Source organism: Rhopilema esculentum, chromosome 16 (assembly GCF_057945365.1).
Source record: "Rhopilema esculentum isolate cy_ngs chromosome 16, ASM5794536v1, whole genome shotgun sequence".
NCBI classification, from domain to species: Eukaryota; Metazoa; Cnidaria; class Scyphozoa; order Rhizostomeae; family Rhizostomatidae; genus Rhopilema; species Rhopilema esculentum.
Window position 1 is genome coordinate 11,761,765 of NC_142830.1, and position 27,062 is coordinate 11,788,826.

Below are 27,062 nucleotides of genomic sequence, written 5' to 3' on the forward strand. Positions count from 1 at the left end.
CTGCTAGCCCCAATGGCTGCGCGGTACCTGCTAACGTCAGTTTTCAAGGGAAAATTCAGCCATTTTCCTCCCCCCTCCCATTGAAAAATGTTGGTTTACTACAAAATGACGCAAGGGATTAAGAAAAAAGTTTTTTCCTGCAACTTCTATGATATTTTTCTAAATTATAAACAAACATTGTTTCGGGGGAAGGGGGTGTGGAAATAGGAGTATTCGTGAAAAGAATTGAAAAATAAAAAAACACAACGCAGATTGCTGGATGTTACAAGTGCTTTTGACAATGATTGTAGATCAAGAAACCTGATCCAGAAGAACTTGGTGCCAGCACAAAATGATGGAATTTCCTTTTTCTATGGCCTATTTGCTAAGGAAAATTTTCTCAAAAGCGTCGCAATGAGAAATCAGCTGTTAATGGGAAAAAAATGTTGGAAGGAAAAATGTTGAGGATATGAGAAATGAAGAATGAGCAGATTTGTTTTTTCAAAGTATCATAGAAGAACTTCGAAGTTTAATTGTAACGATAATCAATCCCTACTATAAAAGAGAAATCAAGATGCAATTATAAATTCTATTAAAACTCGTTTTGACCAATCCAGTCTGAACCCCTTTCTACTCTAGAGTCTTTTTGTTAAAAGCATTATATTCCAAAAGTTTGAGAGCAGTCCAAATTATTAAATCTTTTGTTTTTAGCTGATATTTCTTCTGTAGATATTTCAAGGTTAATGTTATTCATTAAACCGTGTTTCATAAATTTCTCTCCTCCAACTTATTTTGGGTACTTTTTTAATCTAAAAAAGTCTCATTATGAGCTAATTTAGAAAGGTTAATCTAAAACAAAGGTTATTCGAAAGCTTTGCGCGGCTCTTCCTATTTCATGTTATTTTTTGGCCATCTCTAAGACATCATAATTCTAAACATTTTCTGCCAACCATATTGGCGGACTTCCTAAGCCCTTTCAAGACTTTGATGTTTTGGCTCCTCCACTTTCAAGTACGTTTCGCCAGCCCTGGTTTGAGGTCAGTTTTCAAGCTGAAAATCTACTAACGGAGACAAGATGTATTACATGAAGACTCACTCTCCGTTGTTGTCAAACATGATCCACATTCTCCTTTTGATCATGCAGTAGGCGTTCACGGATTGTCTTTCAGTCTTTATATATATAATTTTTAAAATTTGCGACTGCATGCCTGTAAACACTCACATTTAGAAGTAATTAGTGTTAATAATGTAAAATTTCGCTAAATAGGGACTTTGCCCAGCCAATATGCAATAATGCACGAATGGAAAAGAATGCGCGGGAATATAATGCGGGCGCGCAACAAAGATTCCAATCTTGGTGACGAAAATACCCAAGGAGCATGCCCAAAGAGTTCTTAAGTGATGACATTACAACAATCTACTTACAGAACTTTGAATTTTATCCCCAAAACCTGAAAGAGTAGGCATGAATTATCTGAAAGTCTTAAATATGCAAAGTCAGTTAAGTGTGTTACAATACATAGTCAATAGAAAAAAGTTACCAATATACTTTTCTTTTGACTATGGTGTTACGATATATTGTCACATGACCATAGGCTCTTTCCCATCAAACCTCAGTTATTTGGCCTCTGTTCATAACTTTATCTTTATAATGAGATTTGATCCCCTACAGAACTCGTACAAAACAGTCGTTTGGAAAAACTACGAAAGCGATCAGAAAATTTAGTCTTCCAGAAATGGTTTTGCTGCGGAGGAGTATACCGACCCAGCCCCCTCCTCCAGTATCAGGTCGCGGGACAAAAATAAGACACTACGCTGGAAGTGCTGGTGATGTTTTGTTAGTACAGTTGGATCGTGTGACGTTGCCGTTTGCTGCCCGTTTTTATTTCAAGCTTCTCCAAACTGTTGCGCATTTCATGGCACTGGCCGCTGGTATGCAAATTATATCATATATCGTAAGACATTAGCGTAATTACTATTTGATTTAGGTGTTTGTCGTCCTACAAAAACAGTTAATTATATATTACTATATTAGGCCCTTTCCTCTCAACTATCCTTCAAAAGCGGGTTTGTAAAAACCTTTATTAAAAATAATGAGTTCTAATCTCATTTATTTTCTTTATTTTAGTAACTTAATATGCTGTACAAGTTTGATAACGACGTCATATGTCCCATCTGGGTCATTTCCTTCTTCCTGAGATTTTGACCTTCTGGCATTGCGTAGGAATGTGGTTATAGGTTGTTGTAGGAGTAGGGTTATTGGTGGTTATAGAGCTATTATTGCAGTGTAGACGCAATGTTTTGTGAAATTCTTCCGGCAGAATTCTTCCGGCAGATTCGTCTATGTTAACTGTACTGTAACATTGTACCAATGTAATAAGAACTTTGGCAACAACAGCAACAAAATTGAAGGGGTTTTATATTTTTAATGCCGATAAATAAAACTATATCAGACTCAGTCTTTACAAAGGAGCTCTTTCACTTTGATTTTGCTTGAGGACTTCATCCCTCTTTGCTTATTGACATTGTGACTAGGTTGTGTGTTTAACTCTTTTCCCAGACTGTACAGTTTGGTCTTTGCAGGGAATGTGTTCCTACTCAAGAATTTTGACCAATCGTCCCCTCGGCAAATTAAAAGAATCTGCCATATAGTCCTGACATTACATTTGTTGGTCTGGTCACAGTCTCTCCTACCATTTAAACTTCTGATTACCAGAAATAAACAAAGAATACAAAATCTCATTGAAAGATCATCAATCGCTACAAATTCTGCAAACAAAATTCTTGCAAAATTATTGTTATCTGCAAATTTGAATTTTATTGTTTTGGCATCTCCTGCACAGAAAAAGTACTTTCCAGTCTGGCTCTCTTTCAGGCAAACTTTGTTCAGTTTTCTTGTTCTTGAAAATTGAAAATGTAAGCACATGACCAGAAGTTGTCCAACCAGTGCCATGTGCCTATAGAAAAATTACCACTGGAGTCTAAGAGAGAAAAATAATTCCTCCAGTCAATAGAGTGGGGGCTTTTTTGTTTGCATGTAGATTGATTCCATAACTGCTAGATGAAAAGACGACCGGGCTCTGCCAATTATCCTAAGCATATCGGCCATATGATTGATCTGAAATTGGACAACTATGCTGGTCATGCTTGCTTGCTTCTATTTCGATCCACAACTGGATATATATTTTCCATATTGTCCTTTCGGACCCTTATTCTGGCACTTTATACTCTGAGGAGTGTCAGATGAAAAGGCTTTTTTTATTATGTTGTTCAAATAATTGCTTTTTCAAAGCAATTTTTAAGTTCTGTACCACCAAACACATTGTTCACATTTTTATGTTCTCTTTGGTCATTGGGTCAGGCGGTTTGAGCCTTGTGCTTTGCTGTTCTAAGCATATCTGTTTCCATCAACTTAAATTACACATTAAACATTAATCCCTACCCTTTTGAATACTAATGTAGTTAAATCACAATCTCAAATTATTAACAATTTTCCCCAAAAACGGTTGCCAAGAAATGAAATATTACTTGGTGCCTGATAGTGGCTAACTATCTATAAAAAACCTTATTCCAGGAAGTGGGCTTGCTAGGTGCACCAGCCCTTTTACTGCCTGGAGAATACCGATTTCAAGGTCGGTGTCACCACTGGGAACATTTTCCCGACTAATGCACCTGACCATAAGACGAAAAGGTCTTCGGGAAAAGAATGATAGCCAGATTGGAAGAATAAGAAGACAAAGAAAAAGAGGCGGGTGGGAGGGGTCTTGAAAATTGAGCATTGCTGCGGCGGTAAACAACCGTTTGCAGCATGCATAGAACTTGCAGAGGAGGCGTAGCACTCTGTGCATCCCTTATAAACCTACAAATGTCCCGGATGTCCTAGGATAGCCTGCACGTGACAGAAAATGAAAGCGAGGCTAAATGATAGCAAAAAAGGGGTGATTAACTCTGTTTAAAACAGTGTTCTAAACAACATTTAAACCAATTGAAACTAGCTTAGAAATTTGACAAATTGTCTTTTATCTGCATGTAGAAGTTTGATGACTCTGACCATGATTCTCAGGATAATTCCATTCAACTCATGGGATAAACCAAGCATAACAGGACAGATGCACAAATTTGAAAATATACAAAAGTTGAACTCTTTCATTATGTGGAGTGTATATCTCCTACATGGATGAGACAGTTTTTAAAAAGAATTAAAGTGTTTGTATATTGAACAGGACTGTTCTACTAGACCAGATGGAAATGACGGGGAGTGCCACTTTGGGCCGGGAGATTTTAATTACCTGTTTCAAGTTCTTTATCAACTGGGAATATTGAATAGAGATGGTAAATTGAGATTTGCTGCTGTTTTTTGGGGGAAAATTGGGGCTAAGCCAGGTGAAGTTCCTGCTTATCCTCTGCGAAGGAGCAACACCGCTGAAATGACATCTAATTACCTGGGAATGTCCTTAAAATATGAATATCTTATTAAAAACGGGCAAAGCCAAATCATCATTTGCCATCCGACATTTAACTTAGCATGCAATTGACAATAAAAATTTGAAGAAGGTTCTGTGATGGTACTCAAACTGTAAAAAGGGACTTGTTATTGTTTTGTCAACCTACGTTGATAGTATCAATTGGTCAGAAAGAGTATTACTATGTTAATACAGATAGGATAAACATGGAATCATATTGTGGAAATCCAGACCTAGAGCTACAAGTTTGAATGATAGGTAGAGACAACACAAGCAAGGAAAAGCAGCCCAATACAAATGAATCCAATATGATAAATCAAAATTCAACCATAAATTATAATTTTGAAAGAACTTAATGTACTTAATTGTCTTTCCTTACTCGTAAGGTAAAGAGCTTGTCTTTGAAAGTCAGCAAATGAAATAGCTTGCGTTTTTTCGTTAGCATATACAGTAGAAGGATCATAATTATCAAAATATATTTTACAGAAAGTATTGACAGATTTGTGACCAAACTTCTTGCAGAATGCTTATTTCAGTTTTGCTTTGATGCTTTCCTTTCAGGACAGCCTGTTTTGGTTCACATAAACTCATGCTCTACTGAAAAGTATTTTCTTGTTCTTGTTCTTTAGGTTTCCTTGCCTAGAAATCTTCACCGAAAGTATTTTATCAAGCAAGTCTTGATCCTCTTAGTCTTTATCCTACAAATCTTCATCATTGGGTACATCTTTTCATGTTTCCATCTCTAATAAAAAGAGTTGTCAATGCTGGCCCAAGAGTTTATAAGCAATTAACCTACATAGCCTGTTTAATTGTCCAAAGCCATTAACATCGCATAGGTAACGCCAAAACCTTCAGCAAAATGATAACACAGGCTTCTTCTGACTGCTTTTTTATGTCAGAATCCAACCAAAAAATAAATATAGCAACACAGAAAAAGGATCCCTTGCAATTGAAAAACATTAAGCTATTTTCAATACATATGTTGTAAAGTTGTATTTCTCTTTTTGGTTTCTCAGGGCAAAGAAAGCAAAGACGCCTTCTTTGACATTATATCTTATATATTTGCACTCTCTACTTTATGCCACATCTTGACTAACCGGTTACTGTTAATTGACGTATCTTCTTGAGCTACTATCTACCACTCCACTGGCCTACACCAGGGTGTGACCGTCTTGATAGTAAAACCTTTCTCCTGGAATTCCTTTTGTGTAAGTAACTGCTACTGTTATCTGCTAACAGATGTTATACGTCCATATTTGTGTTTCTGTTAGTATCTTATATGGCAGAATAACTTTGGCCTATCACATGTATGCATTGTTTCCTATTTGAGGCTAGCATGTGACTACTGTTCTCTTCTAAGTATTCACAAGGAAACATCTACAATAATAAATGCCTGAACTTAACATCAAAACAAATATGAGATCATATTGCATGGTTTTAGCAACTTGCATGTACAGAGACAATGTTAGCTAGAGACATTTCCATTTCAGAAAATGCTGATAATTAATAAAGCTTAGTTTTTGCTCAAAAATTGGTCTAATAATCTTTATATCTTTATATTTATGTTACATATCCGATGATATCTACTTTCCTTTAGATAATCAACATGAAAGAAGCAAGAATGTTCAGCTAAAAGCAGTATATACTGAGCTTCCTTCAAAATGATTCAGAAACATACAATTTTTCTTTAGAGTACAAAGATTTGCATCCATGGCTTGTTATGTGAATTCTGAGCTCCCAGATTACATCCTTAGTGGTATGTCCTTTATAAGTTTTGAAAATATGAATCTGTGCAATTTTTCATCATTAATTTTATTTTCTTTTGCTGTATGGTTTCTCCAATAACCATTGGACTTGAACTTGAACTAATTGTTAGATTATTTATGTCCTAAGTGATTGAAAATACCAGTAAAATCTTCTTCAAATTGGTGTTACAGTTTTTTGCCTCTTTCCAGAGCTATCATATCACTTGATTTAGATCCTTTGTGTATTTTAAGTGTCAAATGCACAGTGTTGTATGTGATTTATTGATGTTATTCTTCTAGATTTGATACCTATGGAGGAAGAAATAGATAATTGGGTGAATCATGATTTCTGGTATACAAATCAGTGTATTGATCACTATGATGCAGATATTCCTTTGGCTAATGTCACAGACAGTACCTCAGGGCCACTTTCTAAGTCTTTGGGGACAGACATGTATTGTACACCTCAGTCACTGAGTCAGCCTAGTGTTGGTTCTGAAAGTGTACTAAAAGATTTATTAGTTGAAAGTGGACAGAATTCACAATGCCCATCAATTCCAGCTTTAAAAGTTGAAGAAGAAAGTCCAGTGTCATCAATGTATATGATGCCAAGTGAAGCTTCAATTTTTGTGCCAAGTCCGACAATACCAATACAAAGTGCCACATCAGATTCTGGTGGTATGTAAATTCTAGAACTTATTTTATATTTTGTTATAGAAATTTTAGACTATGAAGTGCAGGTCCACCAACACAGGGAATCTATTATGCTTGTGGGCCCATTAAAATTGCTAGTTGGCTCTGCTTGATGTTCATTGCAAGTTCCCTGTTATAAGGGTCTGTTTATATGGAGAAAATCATCTAACCTTCAGCCTGTAAGCTGAGAGGTGAGGTCCCACTCTTCTATAGAATCCTTTGTGTATTTCGTTTTGCACTGTATGAGAGGTGGGATCTCACTGAGGTGGGATGGTTTCTTTCCATATGAATGCTGGAAGGTGGGATGAAGCTGGAAGATATGAGGGGATTATTCATTAAAATTTTGTCCCACTTGTCAGCATACAGGCTAGAAGGAGGGGGTGATTTTTTCCATATACAGCTGGAAGGTGGGATAAAATCTGCATGTAAACATTTGATGATTTCATCCTACTTGCCAGATTATGGGCTGAGAGGTGGGATAAATTTGCTCATATAAATAGGCCCTAAGAGACAGGTGCACTTTTTCCAAGATAAAATAATTTGATTAAATAAATAATGTTTATTTAATTGATTCTCTAAGTATTGCTGCTTGTATTCCAAAACATAACAGCTTCTGGTCCGTTCCAATCTTTTGTTTTAAATTGAAAAGACCATTAGATTCAAAGTTCATGTTTTGGATTAATTGCATTCTGAGAGTGATTTATGATAATAACAATGCTGCCAAGATAACTTTTCTGTTAATTGTCTACAATTAAATCGCAAATGGAAATTCTTGCTTTCACTCTGAGGCACATATTTGATGATTTGATCATAGTCAATTGAAAAAGCCATTGATTGTGATTTGATATTAGCAAACAAAATACTTATTCTATCGGCACAGCATGTCGCTCATTTTGACTCACCAACACTGAGTTGAAGGTGATTGCATTTATTCAATCTGACGGAGCTTACCATCTTTGCAGTTTTAAGTGAGTCGATCATGAGTGAATCATCATGCTCATCACCAGTCCCCTCGGCAACACCAAGTGAAGCAGATTCGATATACATTCAAGAGGGCCAGATGATAAACTTTCTACGGAGTGACAAGGGTCTGGAGATGTTCGCAAAGGCACAGGAACTGACTAAGGAGGAGCTGATTTATTTTTTGGAATGCAAGAGAAACGGCGAAGATTACTATCAAAACAATCATGCTAGTCCGTCAGAAAATGATGAAAAACACGATGATGGTAAGAAATAGTGATTTCAATAGTCAACGAATCAGTTTGTTTTTTCAATCAGTTCTTTGATCTAAGAACGAGGCAAGTTTTTCCTTCGCAGGTACATTGCGCGAAATTTATCTCGGGGTTGCTAGATGGGATTTACTAAAGACTTCATGATGGGTAACAAACTCAGGTCAAAATACCCATGAAAACGAAAACTTACTCCCCAAAAGTACACTACATTTAAGAAGTATATATCTCCGCGCATGAATTTTTTAAATAATTTTACAAACTTAAACAGGAAACTAAGAAATTTTTTTTCAGGAAAACTCGTTATGATTGTCGATAGTATTTGACATTTTATTCCCCCATGTTTACCATTGCTCTTTCATTTAAAAACTTTTTTGTTTTTGTTCATTGTTTGTAAGAATTTATGCTGAAAAGGCCAGATTTTGGTAGTAGGCAAAAAACAAATTTCCCAGGCAATTTGACTCTAAGAAGAGGTGAAAATTGAAAAATTTTGCCTGAAAAATTTAGATTTATTTGATGGTATGTTGGTCCCATAGTGAAATGAAGATCGGGAATTCAAATTAGGCTGTCCAGATGACGTATAAGGCAGTTTTCTGGAACTTTCTATCTTGGATCTAAATTCGTTGATCTTACCTGTAACCACTGGTTTCTGAGTCACGTTTTGCTAAACTTAACAACATCAAAGACAAATTTTATGATTCTCGAGAAGTCCACCATCTTTTTCTTTCGTTTCCAGTCATCTGCAAGTGTAATCAGCGCTCGTACAGAAACGCATTTTAAACGCACAGAGATTCCTAGGATAACATATCATACTAAAGCACTTTCCGTCCGACACTCTTCAGAGTATAAACGTCAGATGATGACCAAAAGTAATTTGAAAATTTGTATCCAGGTGTGGATCGAAAGTAACTTGAGAGAAAGAAAGGCAAGTTTTATTGGTTTACCAAGTATTTGTACTTGGGTATGCTATGTTTCCGGTATTTCGTGCAATCTTCAAGTTGTGCGGTTCCAAAAACTTGTTTGGTTTTTGTAGGGAGGCAGGCTAGAAGTACGTTACTGCATAAACTCAGATCAGAACTGTCGAAATAAAATCATCCACAGTTCTGGATTGATGCATACTCTATATTCCTTCTATTCACTTGTACCTTCATAGTCAAATTTTTTAATTGGAACAAAATACTGGAAATGTGAAATCATAGTATACAGAAGTACTTTTCGTTCAACTTTCCTCAGCGTATAAACGTCGGGTATCGACTAGAAGGTAAGCAGAAATTCATATCTTGATGCTGGTCGAAAGGATAAGTATAATTTCTATTTTGCCTTTAGTCATAAATGTTCATTGTTTGTAAGAATTTATGCTGAAAAGGCCAGATTTTGGTAGTAGGCAAAAAACAAATTTCCCAGGCAATTTGACTCTAAGAAGAGGTGAAAATTGAAAAATTTTGCCTGAAAAATTTAGATTTATTTGATGGTATGTTGGTCCCATAGTGAAATGAAGATCGGGAATTCAAATTAGGCTGTCCAGATGACGTATAAGGCAGTTTTCTGGAACTTTCTATCTTGGATCTAAATTCGTTGATCTTACCTGTAACCACTGGTTTCTGAGTCACGTTTTGCTAAACTTAACAACATCAAAGACAAATTTTATGATTCTCGAGAAGTCCACCATCTTTTTCTTTCGTTTCCAGTCATCTGCAAGTGTAATCAGCGCTCGTACAGAAACGCATTTTAAACGCACAGAGATTCCTAGGATAACATATCATACTAAAGCACTTTCCGTCCGACACTCTTCAGAGTATAAACGTCAGATGATGACCAAAAGTAATTTGAAAATTTGTATCCAGGTGTGGATCGAAAGTAACTTGAGAGAAAGAAAGGCAAGTTTTATTGGTTTACCAAGTATTTGTACTTGGGTATGCTATGTTTCCGGTATTTCGTGCAATCTTCAAGTTGTGCGGTTCCAAAAACTTGTTTGGTTTTTGTAGGGAGGCAGGCTAGAAGTACGTTACTGCATAAACTCAGATCAGAACTGTCGAAATAAAATCATCCACAGTTCTGGATTGATGCATACTCTATATTCCTTCTATTCACTTGTACCTTCATAGTCAAATTTTTTAATTGGAACAAAATACTGGAAATGTGAAATCATAGTATACAGAAGTACTTTTCGTTCAACTTTCCTCAGCGTATAAACGTCGGGTATCGACTAGAAGGTAAGCAGAAATTCATATCTTGATGCTGGTCGAAAGGATAAGTATAATTTCTATTTTGCCTTTAGTCATAAATGGACTTTTATACTTTGCGGAGTGTCTGACGAAAAGTGCTATGTTTCTGCTCTTCCGTGCTACCTACAAATTTTACGGTTGCTAAGACTTACTTGACTTATTCTATATATCTGACCTAGGCGATAAACATTGCCCTGTGTACCCAACTGTTTTTTAAAGAATATACATATGACCATCTAAGCTATTATTATGTAAGGTAATAGTGTGATATGTTTACTGAAAAATGGAAGCGATGCAAAGAGATATTCTTCCTTTAAACCTTTAGCTTGAGAAATGCTATCCGCCATTCCATTTAGCCAAAGTAGGTTGGGCTAGATTTAAAGCATAAAATCATCACGGAGTGGTTTCATAACATATAAACGGTTTTATTTAGACCCGAATCTTTTTCTAGATAACCCTAAACGTCGACGTCACCGAGGCACATATTCGAAGAGCACATGCTTACAAGTGATCGAATTCGTGAAGAAAGGATACAGTGCTAGAGCTGCTGCCAAGAAGTTTGGTATACCGAAAAGCACAGTCCATAACTGGCTGCACGAAGATGTAACGACAAGACCAGAAAAAGGACACAGGAAGAAAGGTCTGTCTTATCCAGTTTCTAAGATATTTTGCCCAGATAATTTGTCAATGATTGGCATACTACATTATAAATATTTTTTTTCTAAAACTCAAGCGATTTTGATACTATTGTTCAATAAAAAGATCTGTATAAGACGTTTGGTACAATCCTTTAATCTCATCCTATGCGTCATATTTCTAATTCTCTGAAGATTGTGAATAATATATAATTTTATTCATTTCTGCGTGTGGATTTTGTCACGTGTAGGATGAGAAATGATTTGTTATGAGATAGTTCGTTCTGTCCAAATTTTAAAGGTTTATGGCAATATTTCTTGTTTAGATTTTCATCATGATAAGTTGGATGATGTGGAGCACGATTATCATAAAAATATGACTGACCTGGGACATTCACTAGCCCAAACTACCATAAAAGACGAACCAAAATTCAATATTCTTCGTGACCAACCCAAAGTTGAGCAAAAATCAAGTTCTATTAACAGTCCTAGTCCGGTCTCATCTCAGAGCACTTTAGTGCAGTTATTGACAAGTAACAGCAAACCGACTGCCGTCAAAACAGAACCAGATGACAATATCGCCCTTAGCGATGCTGACATGGAATATAGTAAGTTGATTGTATTTATTATTGCCCTTAGAATTCACAGTCAAAACGTTCAGGAGCTTTGAAACAGATACTCATCGAGTGATCTTCTTGTTACTTTTTGCAAATTTGATTTTTCCAAACATATTACGCTTTGTCAAATAACTTCTGACTTCAAGGAAGCATTTAGTGGCCTTTCAGGTAGCCTTTCATGGCCTTTGAATTTATAAGTGAGACTCAGCGCAATGTTTGTTTTCCAACATTAACTTTTTTACGCTGTAACTAGGGACTGAATCATGCATTATGCTGCTTTGTCAGTGGGTTTTATTCTGTTTTTCTGTGATGTTATAAGAAAACAAGTAAATATTTTGAATTATTTTCAGGAGGCAAAGTTTTTATGACTGCCTAAAATGCTAGAAGTTCTACTTCTGAGGTGAAATTTTGCTTGTAATTGTGGGACTGGAACCCAATTTTTAATCTGGGATTTTAATCGGGACCCCGACTTTCGACCAAAACTTCCACGTACTAGGAGAAATTGCAACGGCTACTCGCATTCTATATTGCTTTCTTATTCCCTTAGTGTCATAGGGTACTAGAAACATATTTTACTTACTATCTAATTACTATGATTTTCAAAGAATTATCATAAGGCTTTTAAATGAAAAAATGTCAACATCTTCTTGAAGATCACAAAATATTGCACAGTCGTAAGTCTCAAAATGGGTTTCGCAGCCGGGAAATTTATCAAGGATTTACGTTTTGTTGTTTCGTTTTAAAGTAAAAGCTGTTTGTACGCAGTTTCATCAGGAATCGCGCTATAATATTCTCCAAACCTTTTAATTCCCATCCTCTTTATAACCCTGAAAGCCTTTTGCGGGGAGATCGTCTGGGTTGAAAATGCCAGTTCCCTAGCATATAGGCTAATCATTTGAATTTTGGCCATGCAGTATATACTTGCAATACTTATCAATATTTTTTGTTAGTCGATTTTGGTGTTATCGATGAGATTTTACATCCCGATGACTGGATTGAGCACGAAAGGTGGTACAAGGAGCAGTATCATAATCATTATAACAGGGATTCGCCCAATGGAAAGCAACGAAAAACCTACGGCACCTACTCAAATGAACATCGTATGAAGGCGACAGAGTTCGTGAAATCGGGCAAAACGCTTTCCGCTGCATCTAAACAGTTCAACATTCCGAAATCGACAATTCACACGTGGCTTAACGAAGGTAATGTCCCTTGTGAATTGCCACCAGAGCTAGAGAGCGTTGTTTTTGAGGAGATTGAACAGTCCAAAGGCCATAGCTCACCTTTGCTTGCGGTTATTAAAAGAAAGGCCGAAGAAGTTGCAGTGCCACACATGGAAAAATTTAAGCCCAGCTTTGCTTGGTGTAGGGATTTTATGAAGCGTCACTATATGGACCGCAGTGATGAGATAGATGCGAAAAAACTTTGCCTAGAAAGTATGAAAAAGAGAGGCTCAATTAATGACCTCGTTTCGGTGCTTGGTTTGCATTCTTCGAATGTCGAGGGGCCAGTTATTAGAACTTCAAATTCAACTAGTCCAGTCTCACCGAGTATGAAAAGTCTGCTGTTTCATGGAGGAATTGAACCAAATCGAAATGACTCGAGCGAAAGAATTTCATGAATGAATAACGGAATGTATTTTTATTACTGTTGGCTTGATTGGCGTCCAGTGTTACATGGACTTGTAAATATTAATAAATATAGATGTCGTTGTGTGGGTGGGCAGGCAACATACCTCGTTAGTGCGGAGAAACAGTAGCTTGCAGGTTTAGCAAGATGTGGAAAGGTCCCTTTGTATTTTAAGCAGGAAAATAAGGTCCTATATACGACCGATTAGTCTCTGGTATTTATACTCTCTGGTACATAACCTCTGATACTTATTAAAAGGAGGAAGGCTATCAAAATTTTGGCCTTGCTCTGATTGAAATAAACCAGAAGTGATAAAGGTAAATGATGGTAGAGTAGATTTTAGTTTTGACTGCATATGAGTTGCAGTATACTGGTTGGTCGTTAGGTGAAATTATTTTTCAATTGCTTTTCCGTTTTATTCGGTTTCCTGTACCATCCTCAAGTGTATTTGACACTATGGGGTTAATGTCAGTTCAAAAAGCCTTCGTATGTAAAAACTGGATGAATTTTATCACTTTTCTGTTTGCTGTGTGTTATGCTTAGAATATAATTACAATAGCATCTTATATTTGAATTTATAAGATTTTTGTATTCAGATTTGAATAGAACGAAATGTGTTGGCTATTTTTCGCAAGTTCGCAAGTATCATGTTTTCTCGAATAGAAGGCGCTCTTTAATAGAAGCCTCCCTCAACTGGAAGCACGTTAAATACAAGCCAGTATTATGTAAGAGCCTCATTCGCAAGGAAAGGGAATTAAAAGAAACCTAATTTAACTAGAATATAAATTTATAAAAGGCATCCTCGAATAAGAGCTGGATGTTATTTTTTGTTGACCAAGTTTTGGATTCGTCTGCTTTTCGATTGCTTTGCTTTCAACAAATATGTCAACGCTTGGTTTGATCTCAAATTGAACGATTTGCAACAATTTTCTTCTCTCCATTCCTGCCAACCATGGCCAAAGTTTGGCGAAAAAATGAAAATTAATTTAAACTCTTCCTTTAAATCTTTATTTTCATGTTCAAATAATCACGAGTAGTATTCGGATAATCGCATTTTCAATGTAAATTTCCCAGAAAGGATAGAAGATGTCCTTGAATTAAAAGGTGCACATGGAAAGGAACTGCATTTTATCGATAATCGGAAGAGATCGCGCCTTTTATTCGGGAAAATACGTTGAATATCATACACTACAAAATAAACTCCCTTAAATACCTTTCCTGGATTTATTTAGAAGGACAACTAGACAACAAATATTTAATCGGCGATAAATTGATTTATGTTATTTTTACCAGGATAATCTTTTGTGAATCAAATCATATGTGAATTCCTGATTGTTGCAGCTATATTTTAGAAATTGATGTTGAAGTTTCTTGTTTTCAATTGCACGGTCTACCAACCTGCATACGCACCTTTCCCGGGCAATCATCTCATAAGACAGTATGGTGAACCCGTGTACGAACTAGCCTCGTGCACACTGGCACCCCCTGGTAGTATGAGTACATTTTATTCCAACATTCATTTGTTGACTAACCTTATTCGCCGAGTCTCAACTGCACTCTGGCACGCCCTGATAGTAAAAGTATATTTGATTCCAGCGTTCATTTCACGACTAACCTTGGTCGCCACGTCTCAACTGCACTCTGGCACCCCCTGGTAGAAAAAGTATATTTGATTCCAGCGTTCATTTCACGACTAACCTTGGTTGCCACGTCTCAACTGCACTCTGGCACACCCTGGTAGTAAGAGTATATTTGATGTCAACATTCATTGCACTACTAACCTTATTCTCCACGTCTCAACTGCACTCTGGCACCCCCTGGTAGAGAAAATATATTTGATTCCAGCGTTCATTTCACGACTAACCTTATTCGCCACGTCTGAACTGCACTGTGGCACCCCCTGGTAGAAAAAGTATATTTGATGTCAACATTTATTGCACTACTAACCTTATTCGCCACGTCTCAACTGCACTCTGGCACCCCCTTATAGAAAAAGTATATTTGATTCCAGCGTTCATTTCACGACTAACCTTATTCGCCACGTCTCAACTGCACTCTGGCACACCCTGGTAGTAAGAGTATATTTGATGTCAACATTCATTTCACGACTAACCTTATTCGCCACATCTCAACTGCACTCTGGTTTTCCTTCGTAGTGAGAGTATGTTTGATTCCAATATTCATTTCACGACTATCCTAATTCACCACGCCTCAGCTGCACTCTGGTAGTAGAAAATGTTTGAATCTCAAGTTTCTTGGGCAGTTCCTCAATTTTTTCTTAGAATTTGTATTGGCCTTGGGACATCCAATTCACAGCAACTAACTAATTTTTTCAATTCAAAATCTATGAAGACGAGCTTCTATTGGCCTCATCAAGGTTACAAAGAAATTTATCTAAAAAGAGATTTTCATTTGTTGTTAAAATCTAGATGATTGTACAACACCATTCGGGAGAAACATTGAGCCAAGATGCACGAAATCAAACTTTTTAATGTATCAGATGTTAATGAAAAGTTGAATATACGCTGGGGTCGCTAAATTATGGTAATGGATGGCCAAAATGACGGCTAACATTTGCCAAAAGGTCTAAGCCGAGAAATTTCCAAAACAATTTTAAGAGGGAACAGGCTTGAATGAAAACCATTGTTTATGACAGAAAACCATTCGCCAATTCAAGAAGCTTCAGTTTGAGGAGGATATTCAGCAATAAATTTGAAGCGCTGTTGCAAGTATTGATAAAAGATGACAACGAAATTTTGTAACAACACGATAAACACTACTCAGTTGGAATTGAAAATAAACCACTTACAAATTAGTTCTGACTTATGACTACAGGATCAAAACTGAGCAGTTACTTTTAGCAGGAACAATGACATTATTGTTTCAATATTGGCAATTGGCGAGTCGAAAAAGCTTTCCCGCTGCCTGAAACATTGAGAAAACTGTAATTACAATCCTGAAAGATTCCTTGTTCTTGAACTGTGATAAAATTAAACATCGGAAAGCAATTAATTTTGTTACACTTCAGTTTTATTTTAATTCCTTAGAATTCAAAAATGTATCTTGGTTGTTTATAAATAACAAACGAATTATCGAAAATGTTGTATGTAATGGAAGGCAAAAAAAGGAATTCTACTGGCAGATTCTTGATGATGTGCAGAAAATGAATAAGCAGAAGGTTAATATCTGGCAGAATCTCATTCCTTTTACAAAGATCAGAAGGTTTTGTCTTATTACAAATGCAAAAATTAAAATAGAAAAAAGAATAGAAAGGAAAGAATAAACAGCAGCAAATTAATTAAAGAAAATAGCTGATTGCCGAAATAAATGCGTTTCCGATGTATTATTTGCAAAGAAGGAAAGTATTTGGAACGCATACCTCATGGTAAGTATGCCTACATCACTGGGAAAGGTGCCCTGAAAGAAAACTTGTGATCATGATGCAAAATTACATAAACCTAGAAATCTTCTAGGCAACGATGATAGCAAAATGTTCATAATGACACATCGAAGGGTCCTTGAGGGAACATATTTGGACTTCTGTAAAATCAAAAAGACTTCATACAAAATGGTCAAGAAAGAGTAGGACGCCAAAAAAGCAAAAAAAGTAAAGATTCCTTTCTTAGAATGAGGTTTGTTTTCAATAGCATATGTTTTCTCCTGAACACTGATGTCAAAATATTAAAAAATTGTAGTATCGTCAAAAATGCAAAATATGTCCTCAACAGAATGTCTTTAGACATTTCGCTACCAAAATTGGGAAGTAACAAGAAGCAAAAAAAGAGGCTTGCAGTTGAGTGTTGCGATACAATCGTGTATTCTAGCCGATCACCAACTGGTCAAATAAATTCCCGAAGCACGACCTACCAAAACTTACGTTACGAAACACACCAAGTTACGTTTAGAGAGTCTATGATGAATTGACACCAGTAACATTATTAAGGTGTTATTATAAGGTAGTATTCCCTCCCGGGCCTATATTTCTTGTTGTTTATGGTTGCGTTTTGGGGGGGGGGGGGGTTAAGAGAGTTTCACTAGTGGTGGAAGAAGGCCATTGTATCTTTTCCCAACCCCCTCAAAAATGGTTGGCGTTTCACTAATGGCTGTCTTTGCAATTGGTGCACCGACAGCCCAAAAAAATCGTCCAAATGGTTAGAGAACGCCAACTTCAGTCTTATGATTGACAATGGTAAAATATTCTGAGGACCACCTTACCCTTATTTGCTAACGGTTTTTGTTTGGTAAACTGGAACAAATATCAAAGATAAAATGGTCGTGGCGTTCTCTCACGATCATCATCGCACATCATGATAGCACTGAGTTTGAATATAAAAGATAAAATGTTCTGTTGAAAACTCTTGTTTTCCTTAGGTATTAAAATTTTAAACTAAATCAAAACAGACGGATTTTCTGAAAAGTATTGAGAATCTAACAACTAGTACACAATAGAATATCGACCGAGCAACATCAAAACAGTCTGTTTCGTGATAAGAACAGCTGTGAGGAAATTCACTGACTCGGATGCAAGATATAACAGCAAATGCAAGACGACACGCTGAATGGAGAAATCAATCATTGTAATTATTCAAATACATATTTTTCAAGTCTAATACTGCCAGTCATAATTAAGTCGCTGATTTTGTTATTTCCAGCTCGAAGGTTTATTTTTTCTCGGCATTTTCAGCAGTTCTTCGCGAGAGGTTTTCGCACATATGTATGGTCATTCTGCAAAAGGCACAAGCGGTTTTCTTCAATGTCTCTGCTTGTTCTGCTTGCTCCTGAAATTGAATATCGAGATTAAGTTCCTTGCTCATTCAAAGAATCTTAAAAACTTGAAGGCATTTGACACACGTAAAGGTAGCTTATAGCTTACAGTTGACCAATCAAATTGCGCATAGAGAATATCATGTGAACAGTTGCTGTAAATTTGAAAAGTTTAAGTTAAAGCATCGATCGACCGTTTCAAAATCATTAATATCGGTTATTTGGAATCTACGATCAACCATCTTCTCACATAGTGTCTTTGCCAATGGGTTGAGCTTTTCCTTTACACAGTTCAATTTGAACAGTTTTCTATTTGTTTAACGCACACAGGCTTTGATTACCATGGCCTGAGCTGTTCCTTCATGTGTTGTACATATGCATATCAAATGCCTCTGAGATTCTGACTTAACGAAAGAAATCGAAGATCTAAAGACAACACCAAAAATGAAAACATTTATAAGTTTTCTTTAAAATGAAATCAAAACATATGCAATGTTCAAATTGCTTACACGTAAAGCTCTTTTTCCCCACATCTGAAGACCACCACTGGTGAGAGACTCGACCTGTGAGATGACAATCAAGCCAAGCAAGAGAATAACCAAAGTTGCTTTCATTTTTGAATCTCTGAGATGGTGTTGCAGAGTGAAGGAAGCCAATCTCGTTTTGTTCGAACTAACTGAAAGATATTGCTTGCTGATTGCTTTTATGCTGACGGAAAACAATCAAAGAGGAAGGAGGAAGTTAGCAATTACTCGTTCTTATCTGCTAAGTTTTACGCCTGATTGCAAGTCTTTTCATTAAACATTGAAAAAATGATGAAAACCAGATCCAAAATTTTGATGAATTGGAATTGGCAATACATTGTATTATCAGCAGATGCATTTAATTTAAAATTAGACAAGACTTACCGTAAGTTAAAATGTGAATGTGATTCATCTACAAACAATCTCACGTTCTCATTGATGCAGTTAAAAATCTCACAGTTCTAGCAACCTTCAGCCTGTTTACCATTGAAGTAGTGTAATGTGCTAAATTTTCTCTATCTATTCTTCTAGGTCCACTCGTAAAGGACCTAGAGAAAAAAGCAACTAACAAGAAAAGGAAACTTTAAACAATTTATTGCGGTACAGAATTTGAAAATGGCTTTGAAAATAGCAAACATTTTACAAAATACTAAAAGCTTTTTCGTCTGACATTCCTCAGGGCATCAATTCAAAAGGATTGCGTTCCTACTGTTGGGGCCCAGACCTTCCTTGGTATCTTAAGACCCCATACAGTTATTGTTATTACATTCGGTAGTGTAATACGTGCCGAGATACATGGCAGCATGTAGAGTTTTAATTATAATGTTGATTTAATATTTGATTTAAAGCAGTGGTAAATAACATGTTTTGATTCTCAATACCTAATAAGGACAAACGTATGGAAAATATCAATCGAAAAGTCTCAGTCAACGTGATTATGTATGTTGTAACTCGAAATAAGTTAGTTAGTTGGTTGGAGTAGAGTTGAAGTAATGATGGTGATCGGCGGAAATGTAAAATAGAATATTGATGGGTTTGATACAAAATAGTTACACAAAATAATGATTTTTCTCTGAATCTTCATCTTACACTTTGTCTATCATTAAATATTAAAATAGGGGCACCGCTAGAAATAGTGGTCCCAACAAAATTAGAGGCAACGCCCGGATACACGGATCTACGGATACACGGATACACGGATACACGGATCGAATGATGGCGAGGGAAACAGATGGAGATGTAGTGCGTGAAATGGCCGCGGAAATTAGGCAAGAGTTGAAGAAACTTCGGAAAGCTAGAGGAGCTCACAGAGCTTATGTTACAAGAACGATCGCCATAGCTATGGAACGAGTAAAGAATTTTCGGACAGGAGATAAGAAAGAGCTTCTGAAATACAAGGGGGTCCTGACGGATAAGAAGATGGTCTTGCAGAAAATGGATGAAAAAGTATTGGAAATTTTAAGTGACCAGAGTGATGGGGAGGAATGTATTCAAGAAGTAGAGGAATCTGAGGCAATTGCAATGGAAATATCGGAGGTGCTGTTAGAGATCGAAGAAATCTTGGAAAAGGACACCGCCATACAGCATGCAACCGTGGAAAACACCTCATTCTCTGGGAGCAGTTCGACTAGTACCACCTAGAGTAGTTGTTGGTAATTCGTAATTGAGTGAGACGAAAATAGAACATCTGGTTGCTGTGCTGAAATAAATGTAATCGAATCGAGGCCGACTCGTTAAGAACCTAGAGAGAAAAGCAACTAATGAGAAGAAGAAACAAGAGCAGGCAGATAAAAGACGCATTTTCGACCCTTTTAGGCGAAAAAAGAAAAGATGATGAAGCCTACAACACCAGGTGTTCCCAGGCGGTCACCCATCCAGGTACTGACCTGGCCCTACCATGCTTAACTTCGGTGATCGGACGAGAACCGGTGTATTCATGGTGGTATGGCCGTAGGCGAAGGATAGGGTGGAGAAATGGCTAGTCTTGCCTTCAGAGTGAGACTTGGTCTTTCCATCCAGCAAAGAATGTGGGCAAAAATGAAGAGAAATCGAACAGGCTGAAATGAAACATGTAGCGAAGCGGTTGATGGACATTTTCCTCTTCCAGCTTAGATCTCCAGCCAGTGATGCTTTAGCTAGCAAGAGCAGAACGGCTTCTTGAAAATATGGCTGACTACATACAATTGCAAGTACAAGTAAAAGTTGGTTAGTTAGTTTTGGTAGGCAGCTAGTGTTTCGTGTTTCGTGAATTCATCTGACCAGTTTGTAATCAGCTAGAACCCTACACGATTGCATCGCAACACGAAGCTGATCTAAACCGAAATCGAATGAAGGATCACATTGACTGATTGGCAATTTGTCCCTGTCAATTTAGCCAATGTGAAAAAGTAGTACCACCTAGAGTACTAGTTGTTGGTAATTCGTAATTGAGTGAGACGAACAAGGAACATCTGGTTGCTGTGCTGAGATAAATGTAATGGAATCGAGGCCGACTCGTTAAGAACCTAGAGAGAAAAGCAACTAATGAGAAGAAGAAACAAGAGCAGGCAGATAAAAGACGCATTTTCGACCTTTTTAGGCGAAAAAAGAAAAGATGATGAAGCCTACAACACCAGGTGTTCCCAGGCGGTCACCCATCCAGGTACTGACCTGGCCCTACCATGCTTAACTTCGGTGATCGGACGAGAACCGGTGTATTCATGGTGGTATGGCCGTAGGCGAAGGATAGGGTGGAGAAATGGCTAGTCTTGCCTTCAGAGTGAGACTTGGTCTTTCCATCCAGCAAAGAATGTGGGCAAAAATGAAGAGAAATCGAACAGGCTGAAATGAAACATGTATCGAAGCGGTTGATGGACATTTTCCTCTTCCAGCTTAGATCTCCAGCCAGTGATGCTTTAGCTAGCAAGAGCAGAACGGCTTCTTGAAAATATGGCTGACTACATACAATTGCAAGTACAAGTAAAAGTTGGTTAGTTAGTTTTGGTAGGCAGCTAGTGTTTCGTGTTTCGTGAATTCATTTGACCAGTTTGTAATCAGCTAGAACCCTACACGATTGCATCGCAACACGAAGCTGATCTAAACCGAAATCGAATGAAGGATCACATTGACTGATTGGCAATTTGTCCCTGTCAATTTAGCCAATGTGAAAAAGTAGTACCACCTAGAGTAGTTGTTGGTAATTCGTAATTGAGTGAGACGAAAAAGGAACATCTGGTTGCTGTGCTGAGATAAATGTAATGGAATCGAGGCCGACTCGTTAAGAACCTAGAGAGAAAAGCAACTAATGAGAAGAAGAAACAAGAGCAGGCAGATAAAAGACGCATTTTCGACCTTTTTAGGCGAAAAAAGAAAAGATGATGAAGCCTACAACACCAGGTGTTCCCAGGCGGTCACCCATCCAGGTACTGACCTGGCCCTACCATGCTTAACTTCGGTGATCGGACGAGAACCGGTGTATTCATGGTGGTATGGCCGTAGGCGAAGGATAGGGTGGAGAAATGGCCAGTCTTGCCTTCAGAGTGAGACTTGGTCTTTCCATCCAGCAAAGAATGTGGGCAAAAATGAAGAGAAATCGAACAGGCTGAAATGAAACATGTAGCGAAGCGGTTGATGGACATTTTCCTCTTCCAGCTTAGATCTCCAGCCAGTGATGCTTTAGCTAGCAAGAGCAGAACGGCTTCTTGAAAATATGGCTGACTACATACAATTGCAAGTACAAGTAAAAGTTGGTTAGTTAGTTTTGGTAGGCAGCTAGTGTTTCGTGTTTCGTGAATTCATTTGACCAGTTTGTAATCAGCTAGAACCCTACACGATTGCATCGCAACACGAAGCTGATCTAAACCGAAATCGAATGAAGGATCACATTGACTGATTGGCAATTTGTCCCTGTCAATTTAGCCAATGTGAAAAAGTAGTACCACCTAGAGTAGTTGTTGGTAATTCGTAATTGAGTGAGACGAAAAAGGAACATCTGGTTGCTGTGCTGAGATAAATGTAATCGAATCGAGGCCGACTCGTTAAGAACCTAGAGAGAAAAGCAACTAATGAGAAGAAGAAACAAGAGCAGGCAGATAAAAGACGCATTTTCGACCTTTTTAGGCGAAAAAAGAAAAGATGATGAAGCCTACAACACCAGGTGTTCCCAGGCGGTCACCCATCCAGGTACTGACCTGGCCCTACCATGCTTAACTTCGGTGATCGGACGAGAACCGGTGTATTCATGGTGGTATGGCCGTAGGCGAAGGATAGGGTGGAGAAATGGCTAGTCTTGCCTTCAGAGTGAGACTTGGTCTTTCCATCCAGCAAAGAATGTGGGCAAAAATGAAGAGAAATCGAACAGGCTGAAATGAAACATGTAGCGAAGCGGTTGATGGACATTTTCCTCTTCCAGCTTAGATCTCCAGCCAGTGATGCTTTAGCTAGCAAGAGCAGAACGGCTTCTTGAAAATATGGCTGACTACATACAATTGCAAGTACAAGTAAAAGTTGGTTAGTTAGTTTTGGTAGGCAGCTAGTGTTTCGTGTTTCGTGAATTCATTTGACCAGTTTGTAATCAGCTAGAACCCTACACGATTGCATCGCAACACGAAGCTGATCTAAACCGAAATCGAATGAAGGATCACATTGACTGATTGGCAATTTGTCCCTGTCAATTTAGCCAATGTGAAAAAGTAGTACCACCTAGAGTAGTTGTTGGTAATTCGTAATTGAGTGAGACGAAAAAGGAACATCTGGTTGCTGTGCTGAGATAAATGTAATGGAATCGAGGCCGACTCGTTAAGAACCTAGAGAGAAAAGCAACTAATGAGAAGAAGAAACAAGAGCAGGCAGATAAAAGACGCATTTTCGACCTTTTTAGGCGAAAAAAGAAAAGATGATGAAGCCTACAACACCAGGTGTTCCCAGGCGGTCACCCATCCAGGTACTGACCTGGCCCTACCATGCTTAACTTCGGTGATCGGACGAGAACCGGTGTATTCATGGTGGTATGGCCGTAGGCGAAGGATAGGGTGGAGAAATGGCTAGTCTTGCCTTCAGAGTGAGACTTGGTCTTTCCATCCAGCAAAGAATGTGGGCAAAAATGAAGAGAAATCGAACAGGCTGAAATGAAACATGTAGCGAAGCGGTTGATGGACATTTTCCTCTTCCAGCTTAGATCTCCAGCCAGTGATGCTTTAGCTAGCAAGAGCAGAACGGCTTCTTGAAAATATGGCTGACTACATACAATTGCAAGTACAAGTAAAAGTTGGTTAGTTAGTTTTGGTAGGCAGCTAGTGTTTCGTGTTTCGTGAATTCATTTGACCAGTTTGTAATCAGCTAGAACCCTACACGATTGCATCGCAACACGAAGCTGATCTAAACCGAAATCGAATGAAGGATCACATTGACTGATTGGCAATTTGTCCCTGTCAATTTAGCCAATGTGAAAAAGTAGTACCACCTAGAGTACTAGTTGTTGGTAATTCGTAATTGAGTGAGACGAACAAGGAACATCTGGTTGCTGTGCTGAGATAAATGTAATGGAATCGAGGCCGACTCGTTAAGAACCTAGAGAGAAAAGCAACTAATGAGAAGAAGAAACAAGAGCAGGCAGATAAAAGACGCATTTTCGACCTTTTTAGGCGAAAAAAGAAAAGATGATGAAGCCTACAACACCAGGTGTTCCCAGGCGGTCACCCATCCAGGTACTGACCTGGCCCTACCATGCTTGACTTCGGTGATCGGACGAGAACCGGTGTATTCATGGTGGTATGGCCGTAGGCGAAGGATAGGGTGGAGAAATGGCTAGTCTTGCCTTCAGAGTGAGACTTGGTCTTTCCATCCAGCAAAGAATGTGGGCAAAAATGAAGAGAAATCGAACAGGCTGAAATGAAACATGTATCGAAGCGGTTGATGGACATTTTCCTCTTCCAGCTTAGATCTCCAGCCAGTGATGCTTTAGCTAGCAAGAGCAGAACGGCTTCTTGAAAATATGGCTGACTACATACAATTGCAAGTACAAGTAAAAGTTGGTTAGTTAGTTTTGGTAGGCAGCTAGTGTTTCGTGTTTCGTGAATTCATTTGACCAGTTTGTAATCAGCTAGAACCCTACACGATTGCATCGCAACACGAAGCTGATCTAAACCGAAATCGAATGAAGGATCACATTGACTGATTGGCAATTTGTCCCTGTCAATTTAGCCAATGTGAAAAAGTAGTACCACCTAGAGTAGTTGTTGGTAATTCGTAATTGAGTGAGACGAAAAAGGAACATCTGGTTGCTGTGCTGAGATAAATGTAATGGAATCGAGGCCGACTCGTTAAGAACCTAGAGAGAAAAGCAACTAATGAGAAGAAGAAACAAGAGCAGGCAGATAAAAGACGCATTTTCGACCTTTTTAGGCGAAAAAAGAAAAGATGATGAAGCCTACAACACCAGGTGTTCCCAGGCGGTCACCCATCCAGGTACTGACCTGGCCCTACCATGCTTAACTTCGGTGATCGGACGAGAACCGGTGTATTCATGGTGGTATGGCCGTAGGCGAAGGATAGGGTGGAGAAATGGCTAGTCTTGCCTTCAGAGTGAGACTTGGTCTTTCCATCCAGCAAAGAATGTGGGCAAAAATGAAGAGAAATCGAACAGGCTGAAATGAAACATGTAGCGAAGCGGTTGATGGACATTTTCCTCTTCCAGCTTAGATCTCCAGCCAGTGATGCTTTAGCTAGCAAGAGCAGAACGGCTTCTTGAAAATATGGCTGACTACATACAATTGCAAGTACAAGTAAAAGTTGGTTAGTTAGTTTTGGTAGGCAGCTAGTGTTTCGTGTTTCGTGAATTCATCTGACCAGTTTGTAATCAGCTAGAACCCTACACGATTGCATCGCAACACGAAGCTGATCTAAACCGAAATCGAATGAAGGATCACATTGACTGATTGGCAATTTGTCCCTGTCAATTTAGCCAATGTGAAAAAGTAGTACCACCTAGAGTAGTTGTTGGTAATTCGTAATTGAGTGAGACGAAAAAGGAACATCTGGTTGCTGTGCTGAGATAAATGTAATGGAATCGAGGCCGACTCGTTAAGAACCTAGAGAGAAAAGCAACTAATGAGAAGAAGAAACAAGAGCAGGCAGATAAAAGACGCATTTTCGACCTTTTTAGGCGAAAAAAGAAAAGATGATGAAGCCTACAACACCAGGTGTTCCCAGGCGGTCACCCATCCAGGTACTGACCTGGCCCTACCATGCTTAACTTCGGTGATCGGACGAGAACCGGTGTATTCATGGTGGTATGGCCGTAGGCGAAGGATAGGGTGGAGAAATGGCTAGTCTTGCCTTCAGAGTGAGACTTGGTCTTTCCATCCAGCAAAGAATGTGGGCAAAAATGAAGAGAAATCGAACAGGCTGAAATGAAACATGTAGCGAAGCGGTTGATGGACATTTTCCTCTTCCAGCTTAGATCTCCAGCCAGTGATGCTTTAGCTAGCAAGAGCAGAACGGCTTCTTGAAAATATGGCTGACTACATACAATTGCAAGTACAAGTAAAAGTTGGTTAGTTAGTTTTGGTAGGCAGCTAGTGTTTCGTGTTTCGTGAATTCATTTGACCAGTTTGTAATCAGCTAGAACCCTACACGATTGCATCGCAACACGAAGCTGATCTAAACCGAAATCGAATGAAGGATCACATTGACTGATTGGCAATTTGTCCCTGTCAATTTAGCCAATGTGAAAAAGTAGTACCACCTAGAGTACTAGTTGTTGGTAATTCGTAATTGAGTGAGACGAACAAGGAACATCTGGTTGCTGTGCTGAGATAAATGTAATCGAATCGAGGCCGACTCGTTAAGAACCTAGAGAGAAAAGCAACTAATGAGAAGAAGAAACAAGAGCAGGCAGATAAAAGACGCATTTTCGACCTTTTTAGGCGAAAAAAGAAAAGATGATGAAGCCTACAACACCAGGTGTTCCCAGGCGGTCACCCATCCAGGTACTGACCTGGCCCTACCATGCTTAACTTCGGTGATCGGACGAGAACCGGTGTATTCATGGTGGTATGGCCGTAGGCGAAGGATAGGGTGGAGAAATGGCTAGTCTTGCCTTCAGAGTGAGACTTGGTCTTTCCATCCAGCAAAGAATGTGGGCAAAAATGAAGAGAAATCGAACAGGCTGAAATGAAACATGTAGCGAAGCGGTTGATGGACATTTTCCTCTTCCAGCTTAGATCTCCAGCCAGTGATGCTTTAGCTAGCAAGAGCAGAACGGCTTCTTGAAAATATGGCTGACTACATACAATTGCAAGTACAAGTAAAAGTTGGTTAGTTAGTTTTGGTAGGCAGCTAGTGTTTCGTGTTTCGTGAATTCATTTGACCAGTTTGTAATCAGCTAGAACCCTACACGATTGCATCGCAACACGAAGCTGATCTAAACCGAAATCGAATGAAGGATCACATTGACTGATTGGCAATTTGTCCCTGTCAATTTAGCCAATGTGAAAAAGTAGTACCACCTAGAGTACTAGTTGTTGGTAATTCGTAATTGAGTGAGACGAACAAGGAACATCTGGTTGCTGTGCTGAGATA

The 27,062-nt window shown here is 38.3% G+C and overlaps 1 protein-coding gene, 1 long non-coding RNA gene and 9 other non-coding genes across 12 annotated transcripts; 1 reads left to right on the top strand and 10 right to left on the bottom strand.

Annotated features, from left to right (window-relative positions):
- The first annotated feature begins 1,752 nt into the window (after positions 1-1,752).
- Positions 1,753-13,963, top strand: LOC135682089 (uncharacterized). Of its 2 annotated transcripts, none has more exons than XM_065196816.2 (7): positions 1,753-1,911; positions 6,040-6,198; positions 6,488-6,865; positions 7,843-8,106; positions 10,786-10,974; positions 11,296-11,577; positions 12,537-13,962. In XM_065196816.2, the coding sequence occupies exons 2-7, from the start codon at positions 6,153-6,155 to the stop codon at positions 13,205-13,207; spliced, it is 1,830 nt and encodes a 609-aa protein (XP_065052888.1). In that variant the 5' UTR covers positions 1,753-1,911; positions 6,040-6,152; the 3' UTR covers positions 13,208-13,962. The 2 variants fall into 2 exon arrangements, with proteins under 2 accessions (XP_065052888.1, XP_065052889.1); XM_065196817.2 differs by having other exon boundaries at positions 1,755-1,911; positions 6,134-6,198; positions 12,537-13,963.
- A 3,889-nt stretch (positions 13,964-17,852) lies between these two features.
- Positions 17,853-18,622, bottom strand: LOC148958271 (uncharacterized). Its single transcript, XR_016144676.1, has 2 exons — positions 18,489-18,622; positions 17,853-17,993 (listed from the first exon to the last, which is right to left on the bottom strand). It is a non-coding gene; the product is annotated as an uncharacterized LOC148958271 (long non-coding RNA).
- A 1,718-nt stretch (positions 18,623-20,340) lies between these two features.
- Positions 20,341-20,459, bottom strand: LOC135682922 (5S ribosomal RNA). Its single transcript, XR_010515733.2, has one exon. It is a non-coding gene; the product is annotated as a 5S ribosomal RNA (ribosomal RNA).
- Positions 20,460-21,103: 644 nt separating this feature from the next.
- Positions 21,104-21,222, bottom strand: LOC148958272 (5S ribosomal RNA). Its single transcript, XR_016144780.1, has one exon. It is a non-coding gene; the product is annotated as a 5S ribosomal RNA (ribosomal RNA).
- Positions 21,223-21,863: 641 nt separating this feature from the next.
- LOC148958273 (5S ribosomal RNA) lies at positions 21,864-21,982 on the bottom strand. The gene has a single exon (XR_016144791.1). It is a non-coding gene; the product is annotated as a 5S ribosomal RNA (ribosomal RNA).
- Positions 21,983-22,623: 641 nt separating this feature from the next.
- On the bottom strand, positions 22,624-22,742 carry LOC148958274 (5S ribosomal RNA). Its single transcript, XR_016144799.1, has one exon. It is a non-coding gene; the product is annotated as a 5S ribosomal RNA (ribosomal RNA).
- Positions 22,743-23,383: 641 nt separating this feature from the next.
- On the bottom strand, positions 23,384-23,502 carry LOC148958275 (5S ribosomal RNA). Its single transcript, XR_016144810.1, has one exon. It is a non-coding gene; the product is annotated as a 5S ribosomal RNA (ribosomal RNA).
- Positions 23,503-24,146: 644 nt separating this feature from the next.
- Positions 24,147-24,265, bottom strand: LOC148958276 (5S ribosomal RNA). The gene has a single exon (XR_016144770.1). It is a non-coding gene; the product is annotated as a 5S ribosomal RNA (ribosomal RNA).
- Positions 24,266-24,906: 641 nt separating this feature from the next.
- On the bottom strand, positions 24,907-25,025 carry LOC148958277 (5S ribosomal RNA). Its single transcript, XR_016144749.1, has one exon. It is a non-coding gene; the product is annotated as a 5S ribosomal RNA (ribosomal RNA).
- A 641-nt stretch (positions 25,026-25,666) lies between these two features.
- LOC148958278 (5S ribosomal RNA) lies at positions 25,667-25,785 on the bottom strand. The gene has a single exon (XR_016144760.1). It is a non-coding gene; the product is annotated as a 5S ribosomal RNA (ribosomal RNA).
- Positions 25,786-26,429: 644 nt separating this feature from the next.
- LOC148958279 (5S ribosomal RNA) lies at positions 26,430-26,548 on the bottom strand. The gene has a single exon (XR_016144769.1). It is a non-coding gene; the product is annotated as a 5S ribosomal RNA (ribosomal RNA).
- Between the last annotated feature and the right edge of the window lie 514 nt (positions 26,549-27,062).

Bases quoted from the DNA above. Each gene is read 5' to 3' on its own strand.
- LOC135682089 (XM_065196816.2), top strand. From the start codon at position 6,153: ATGGCTTGTTATGTGAATTCTGAGCTCCCAGATTACATCCTTAGTG. The intron at 10,975-11,295 runs GTCTGTCTTATC...TTTCTTGTTTAG, and splicing joins AAAAGGACACAGGAAGAAAG to ATTTTCATCATGATAAGTTG. The intron at 11,578-12,536 runs GTAAGTTGATTG...ATTTTTTGTTAG, and splicing joins CGATGCTGACATGGAATATA to TCGATTTTGGTGTTATCGAT.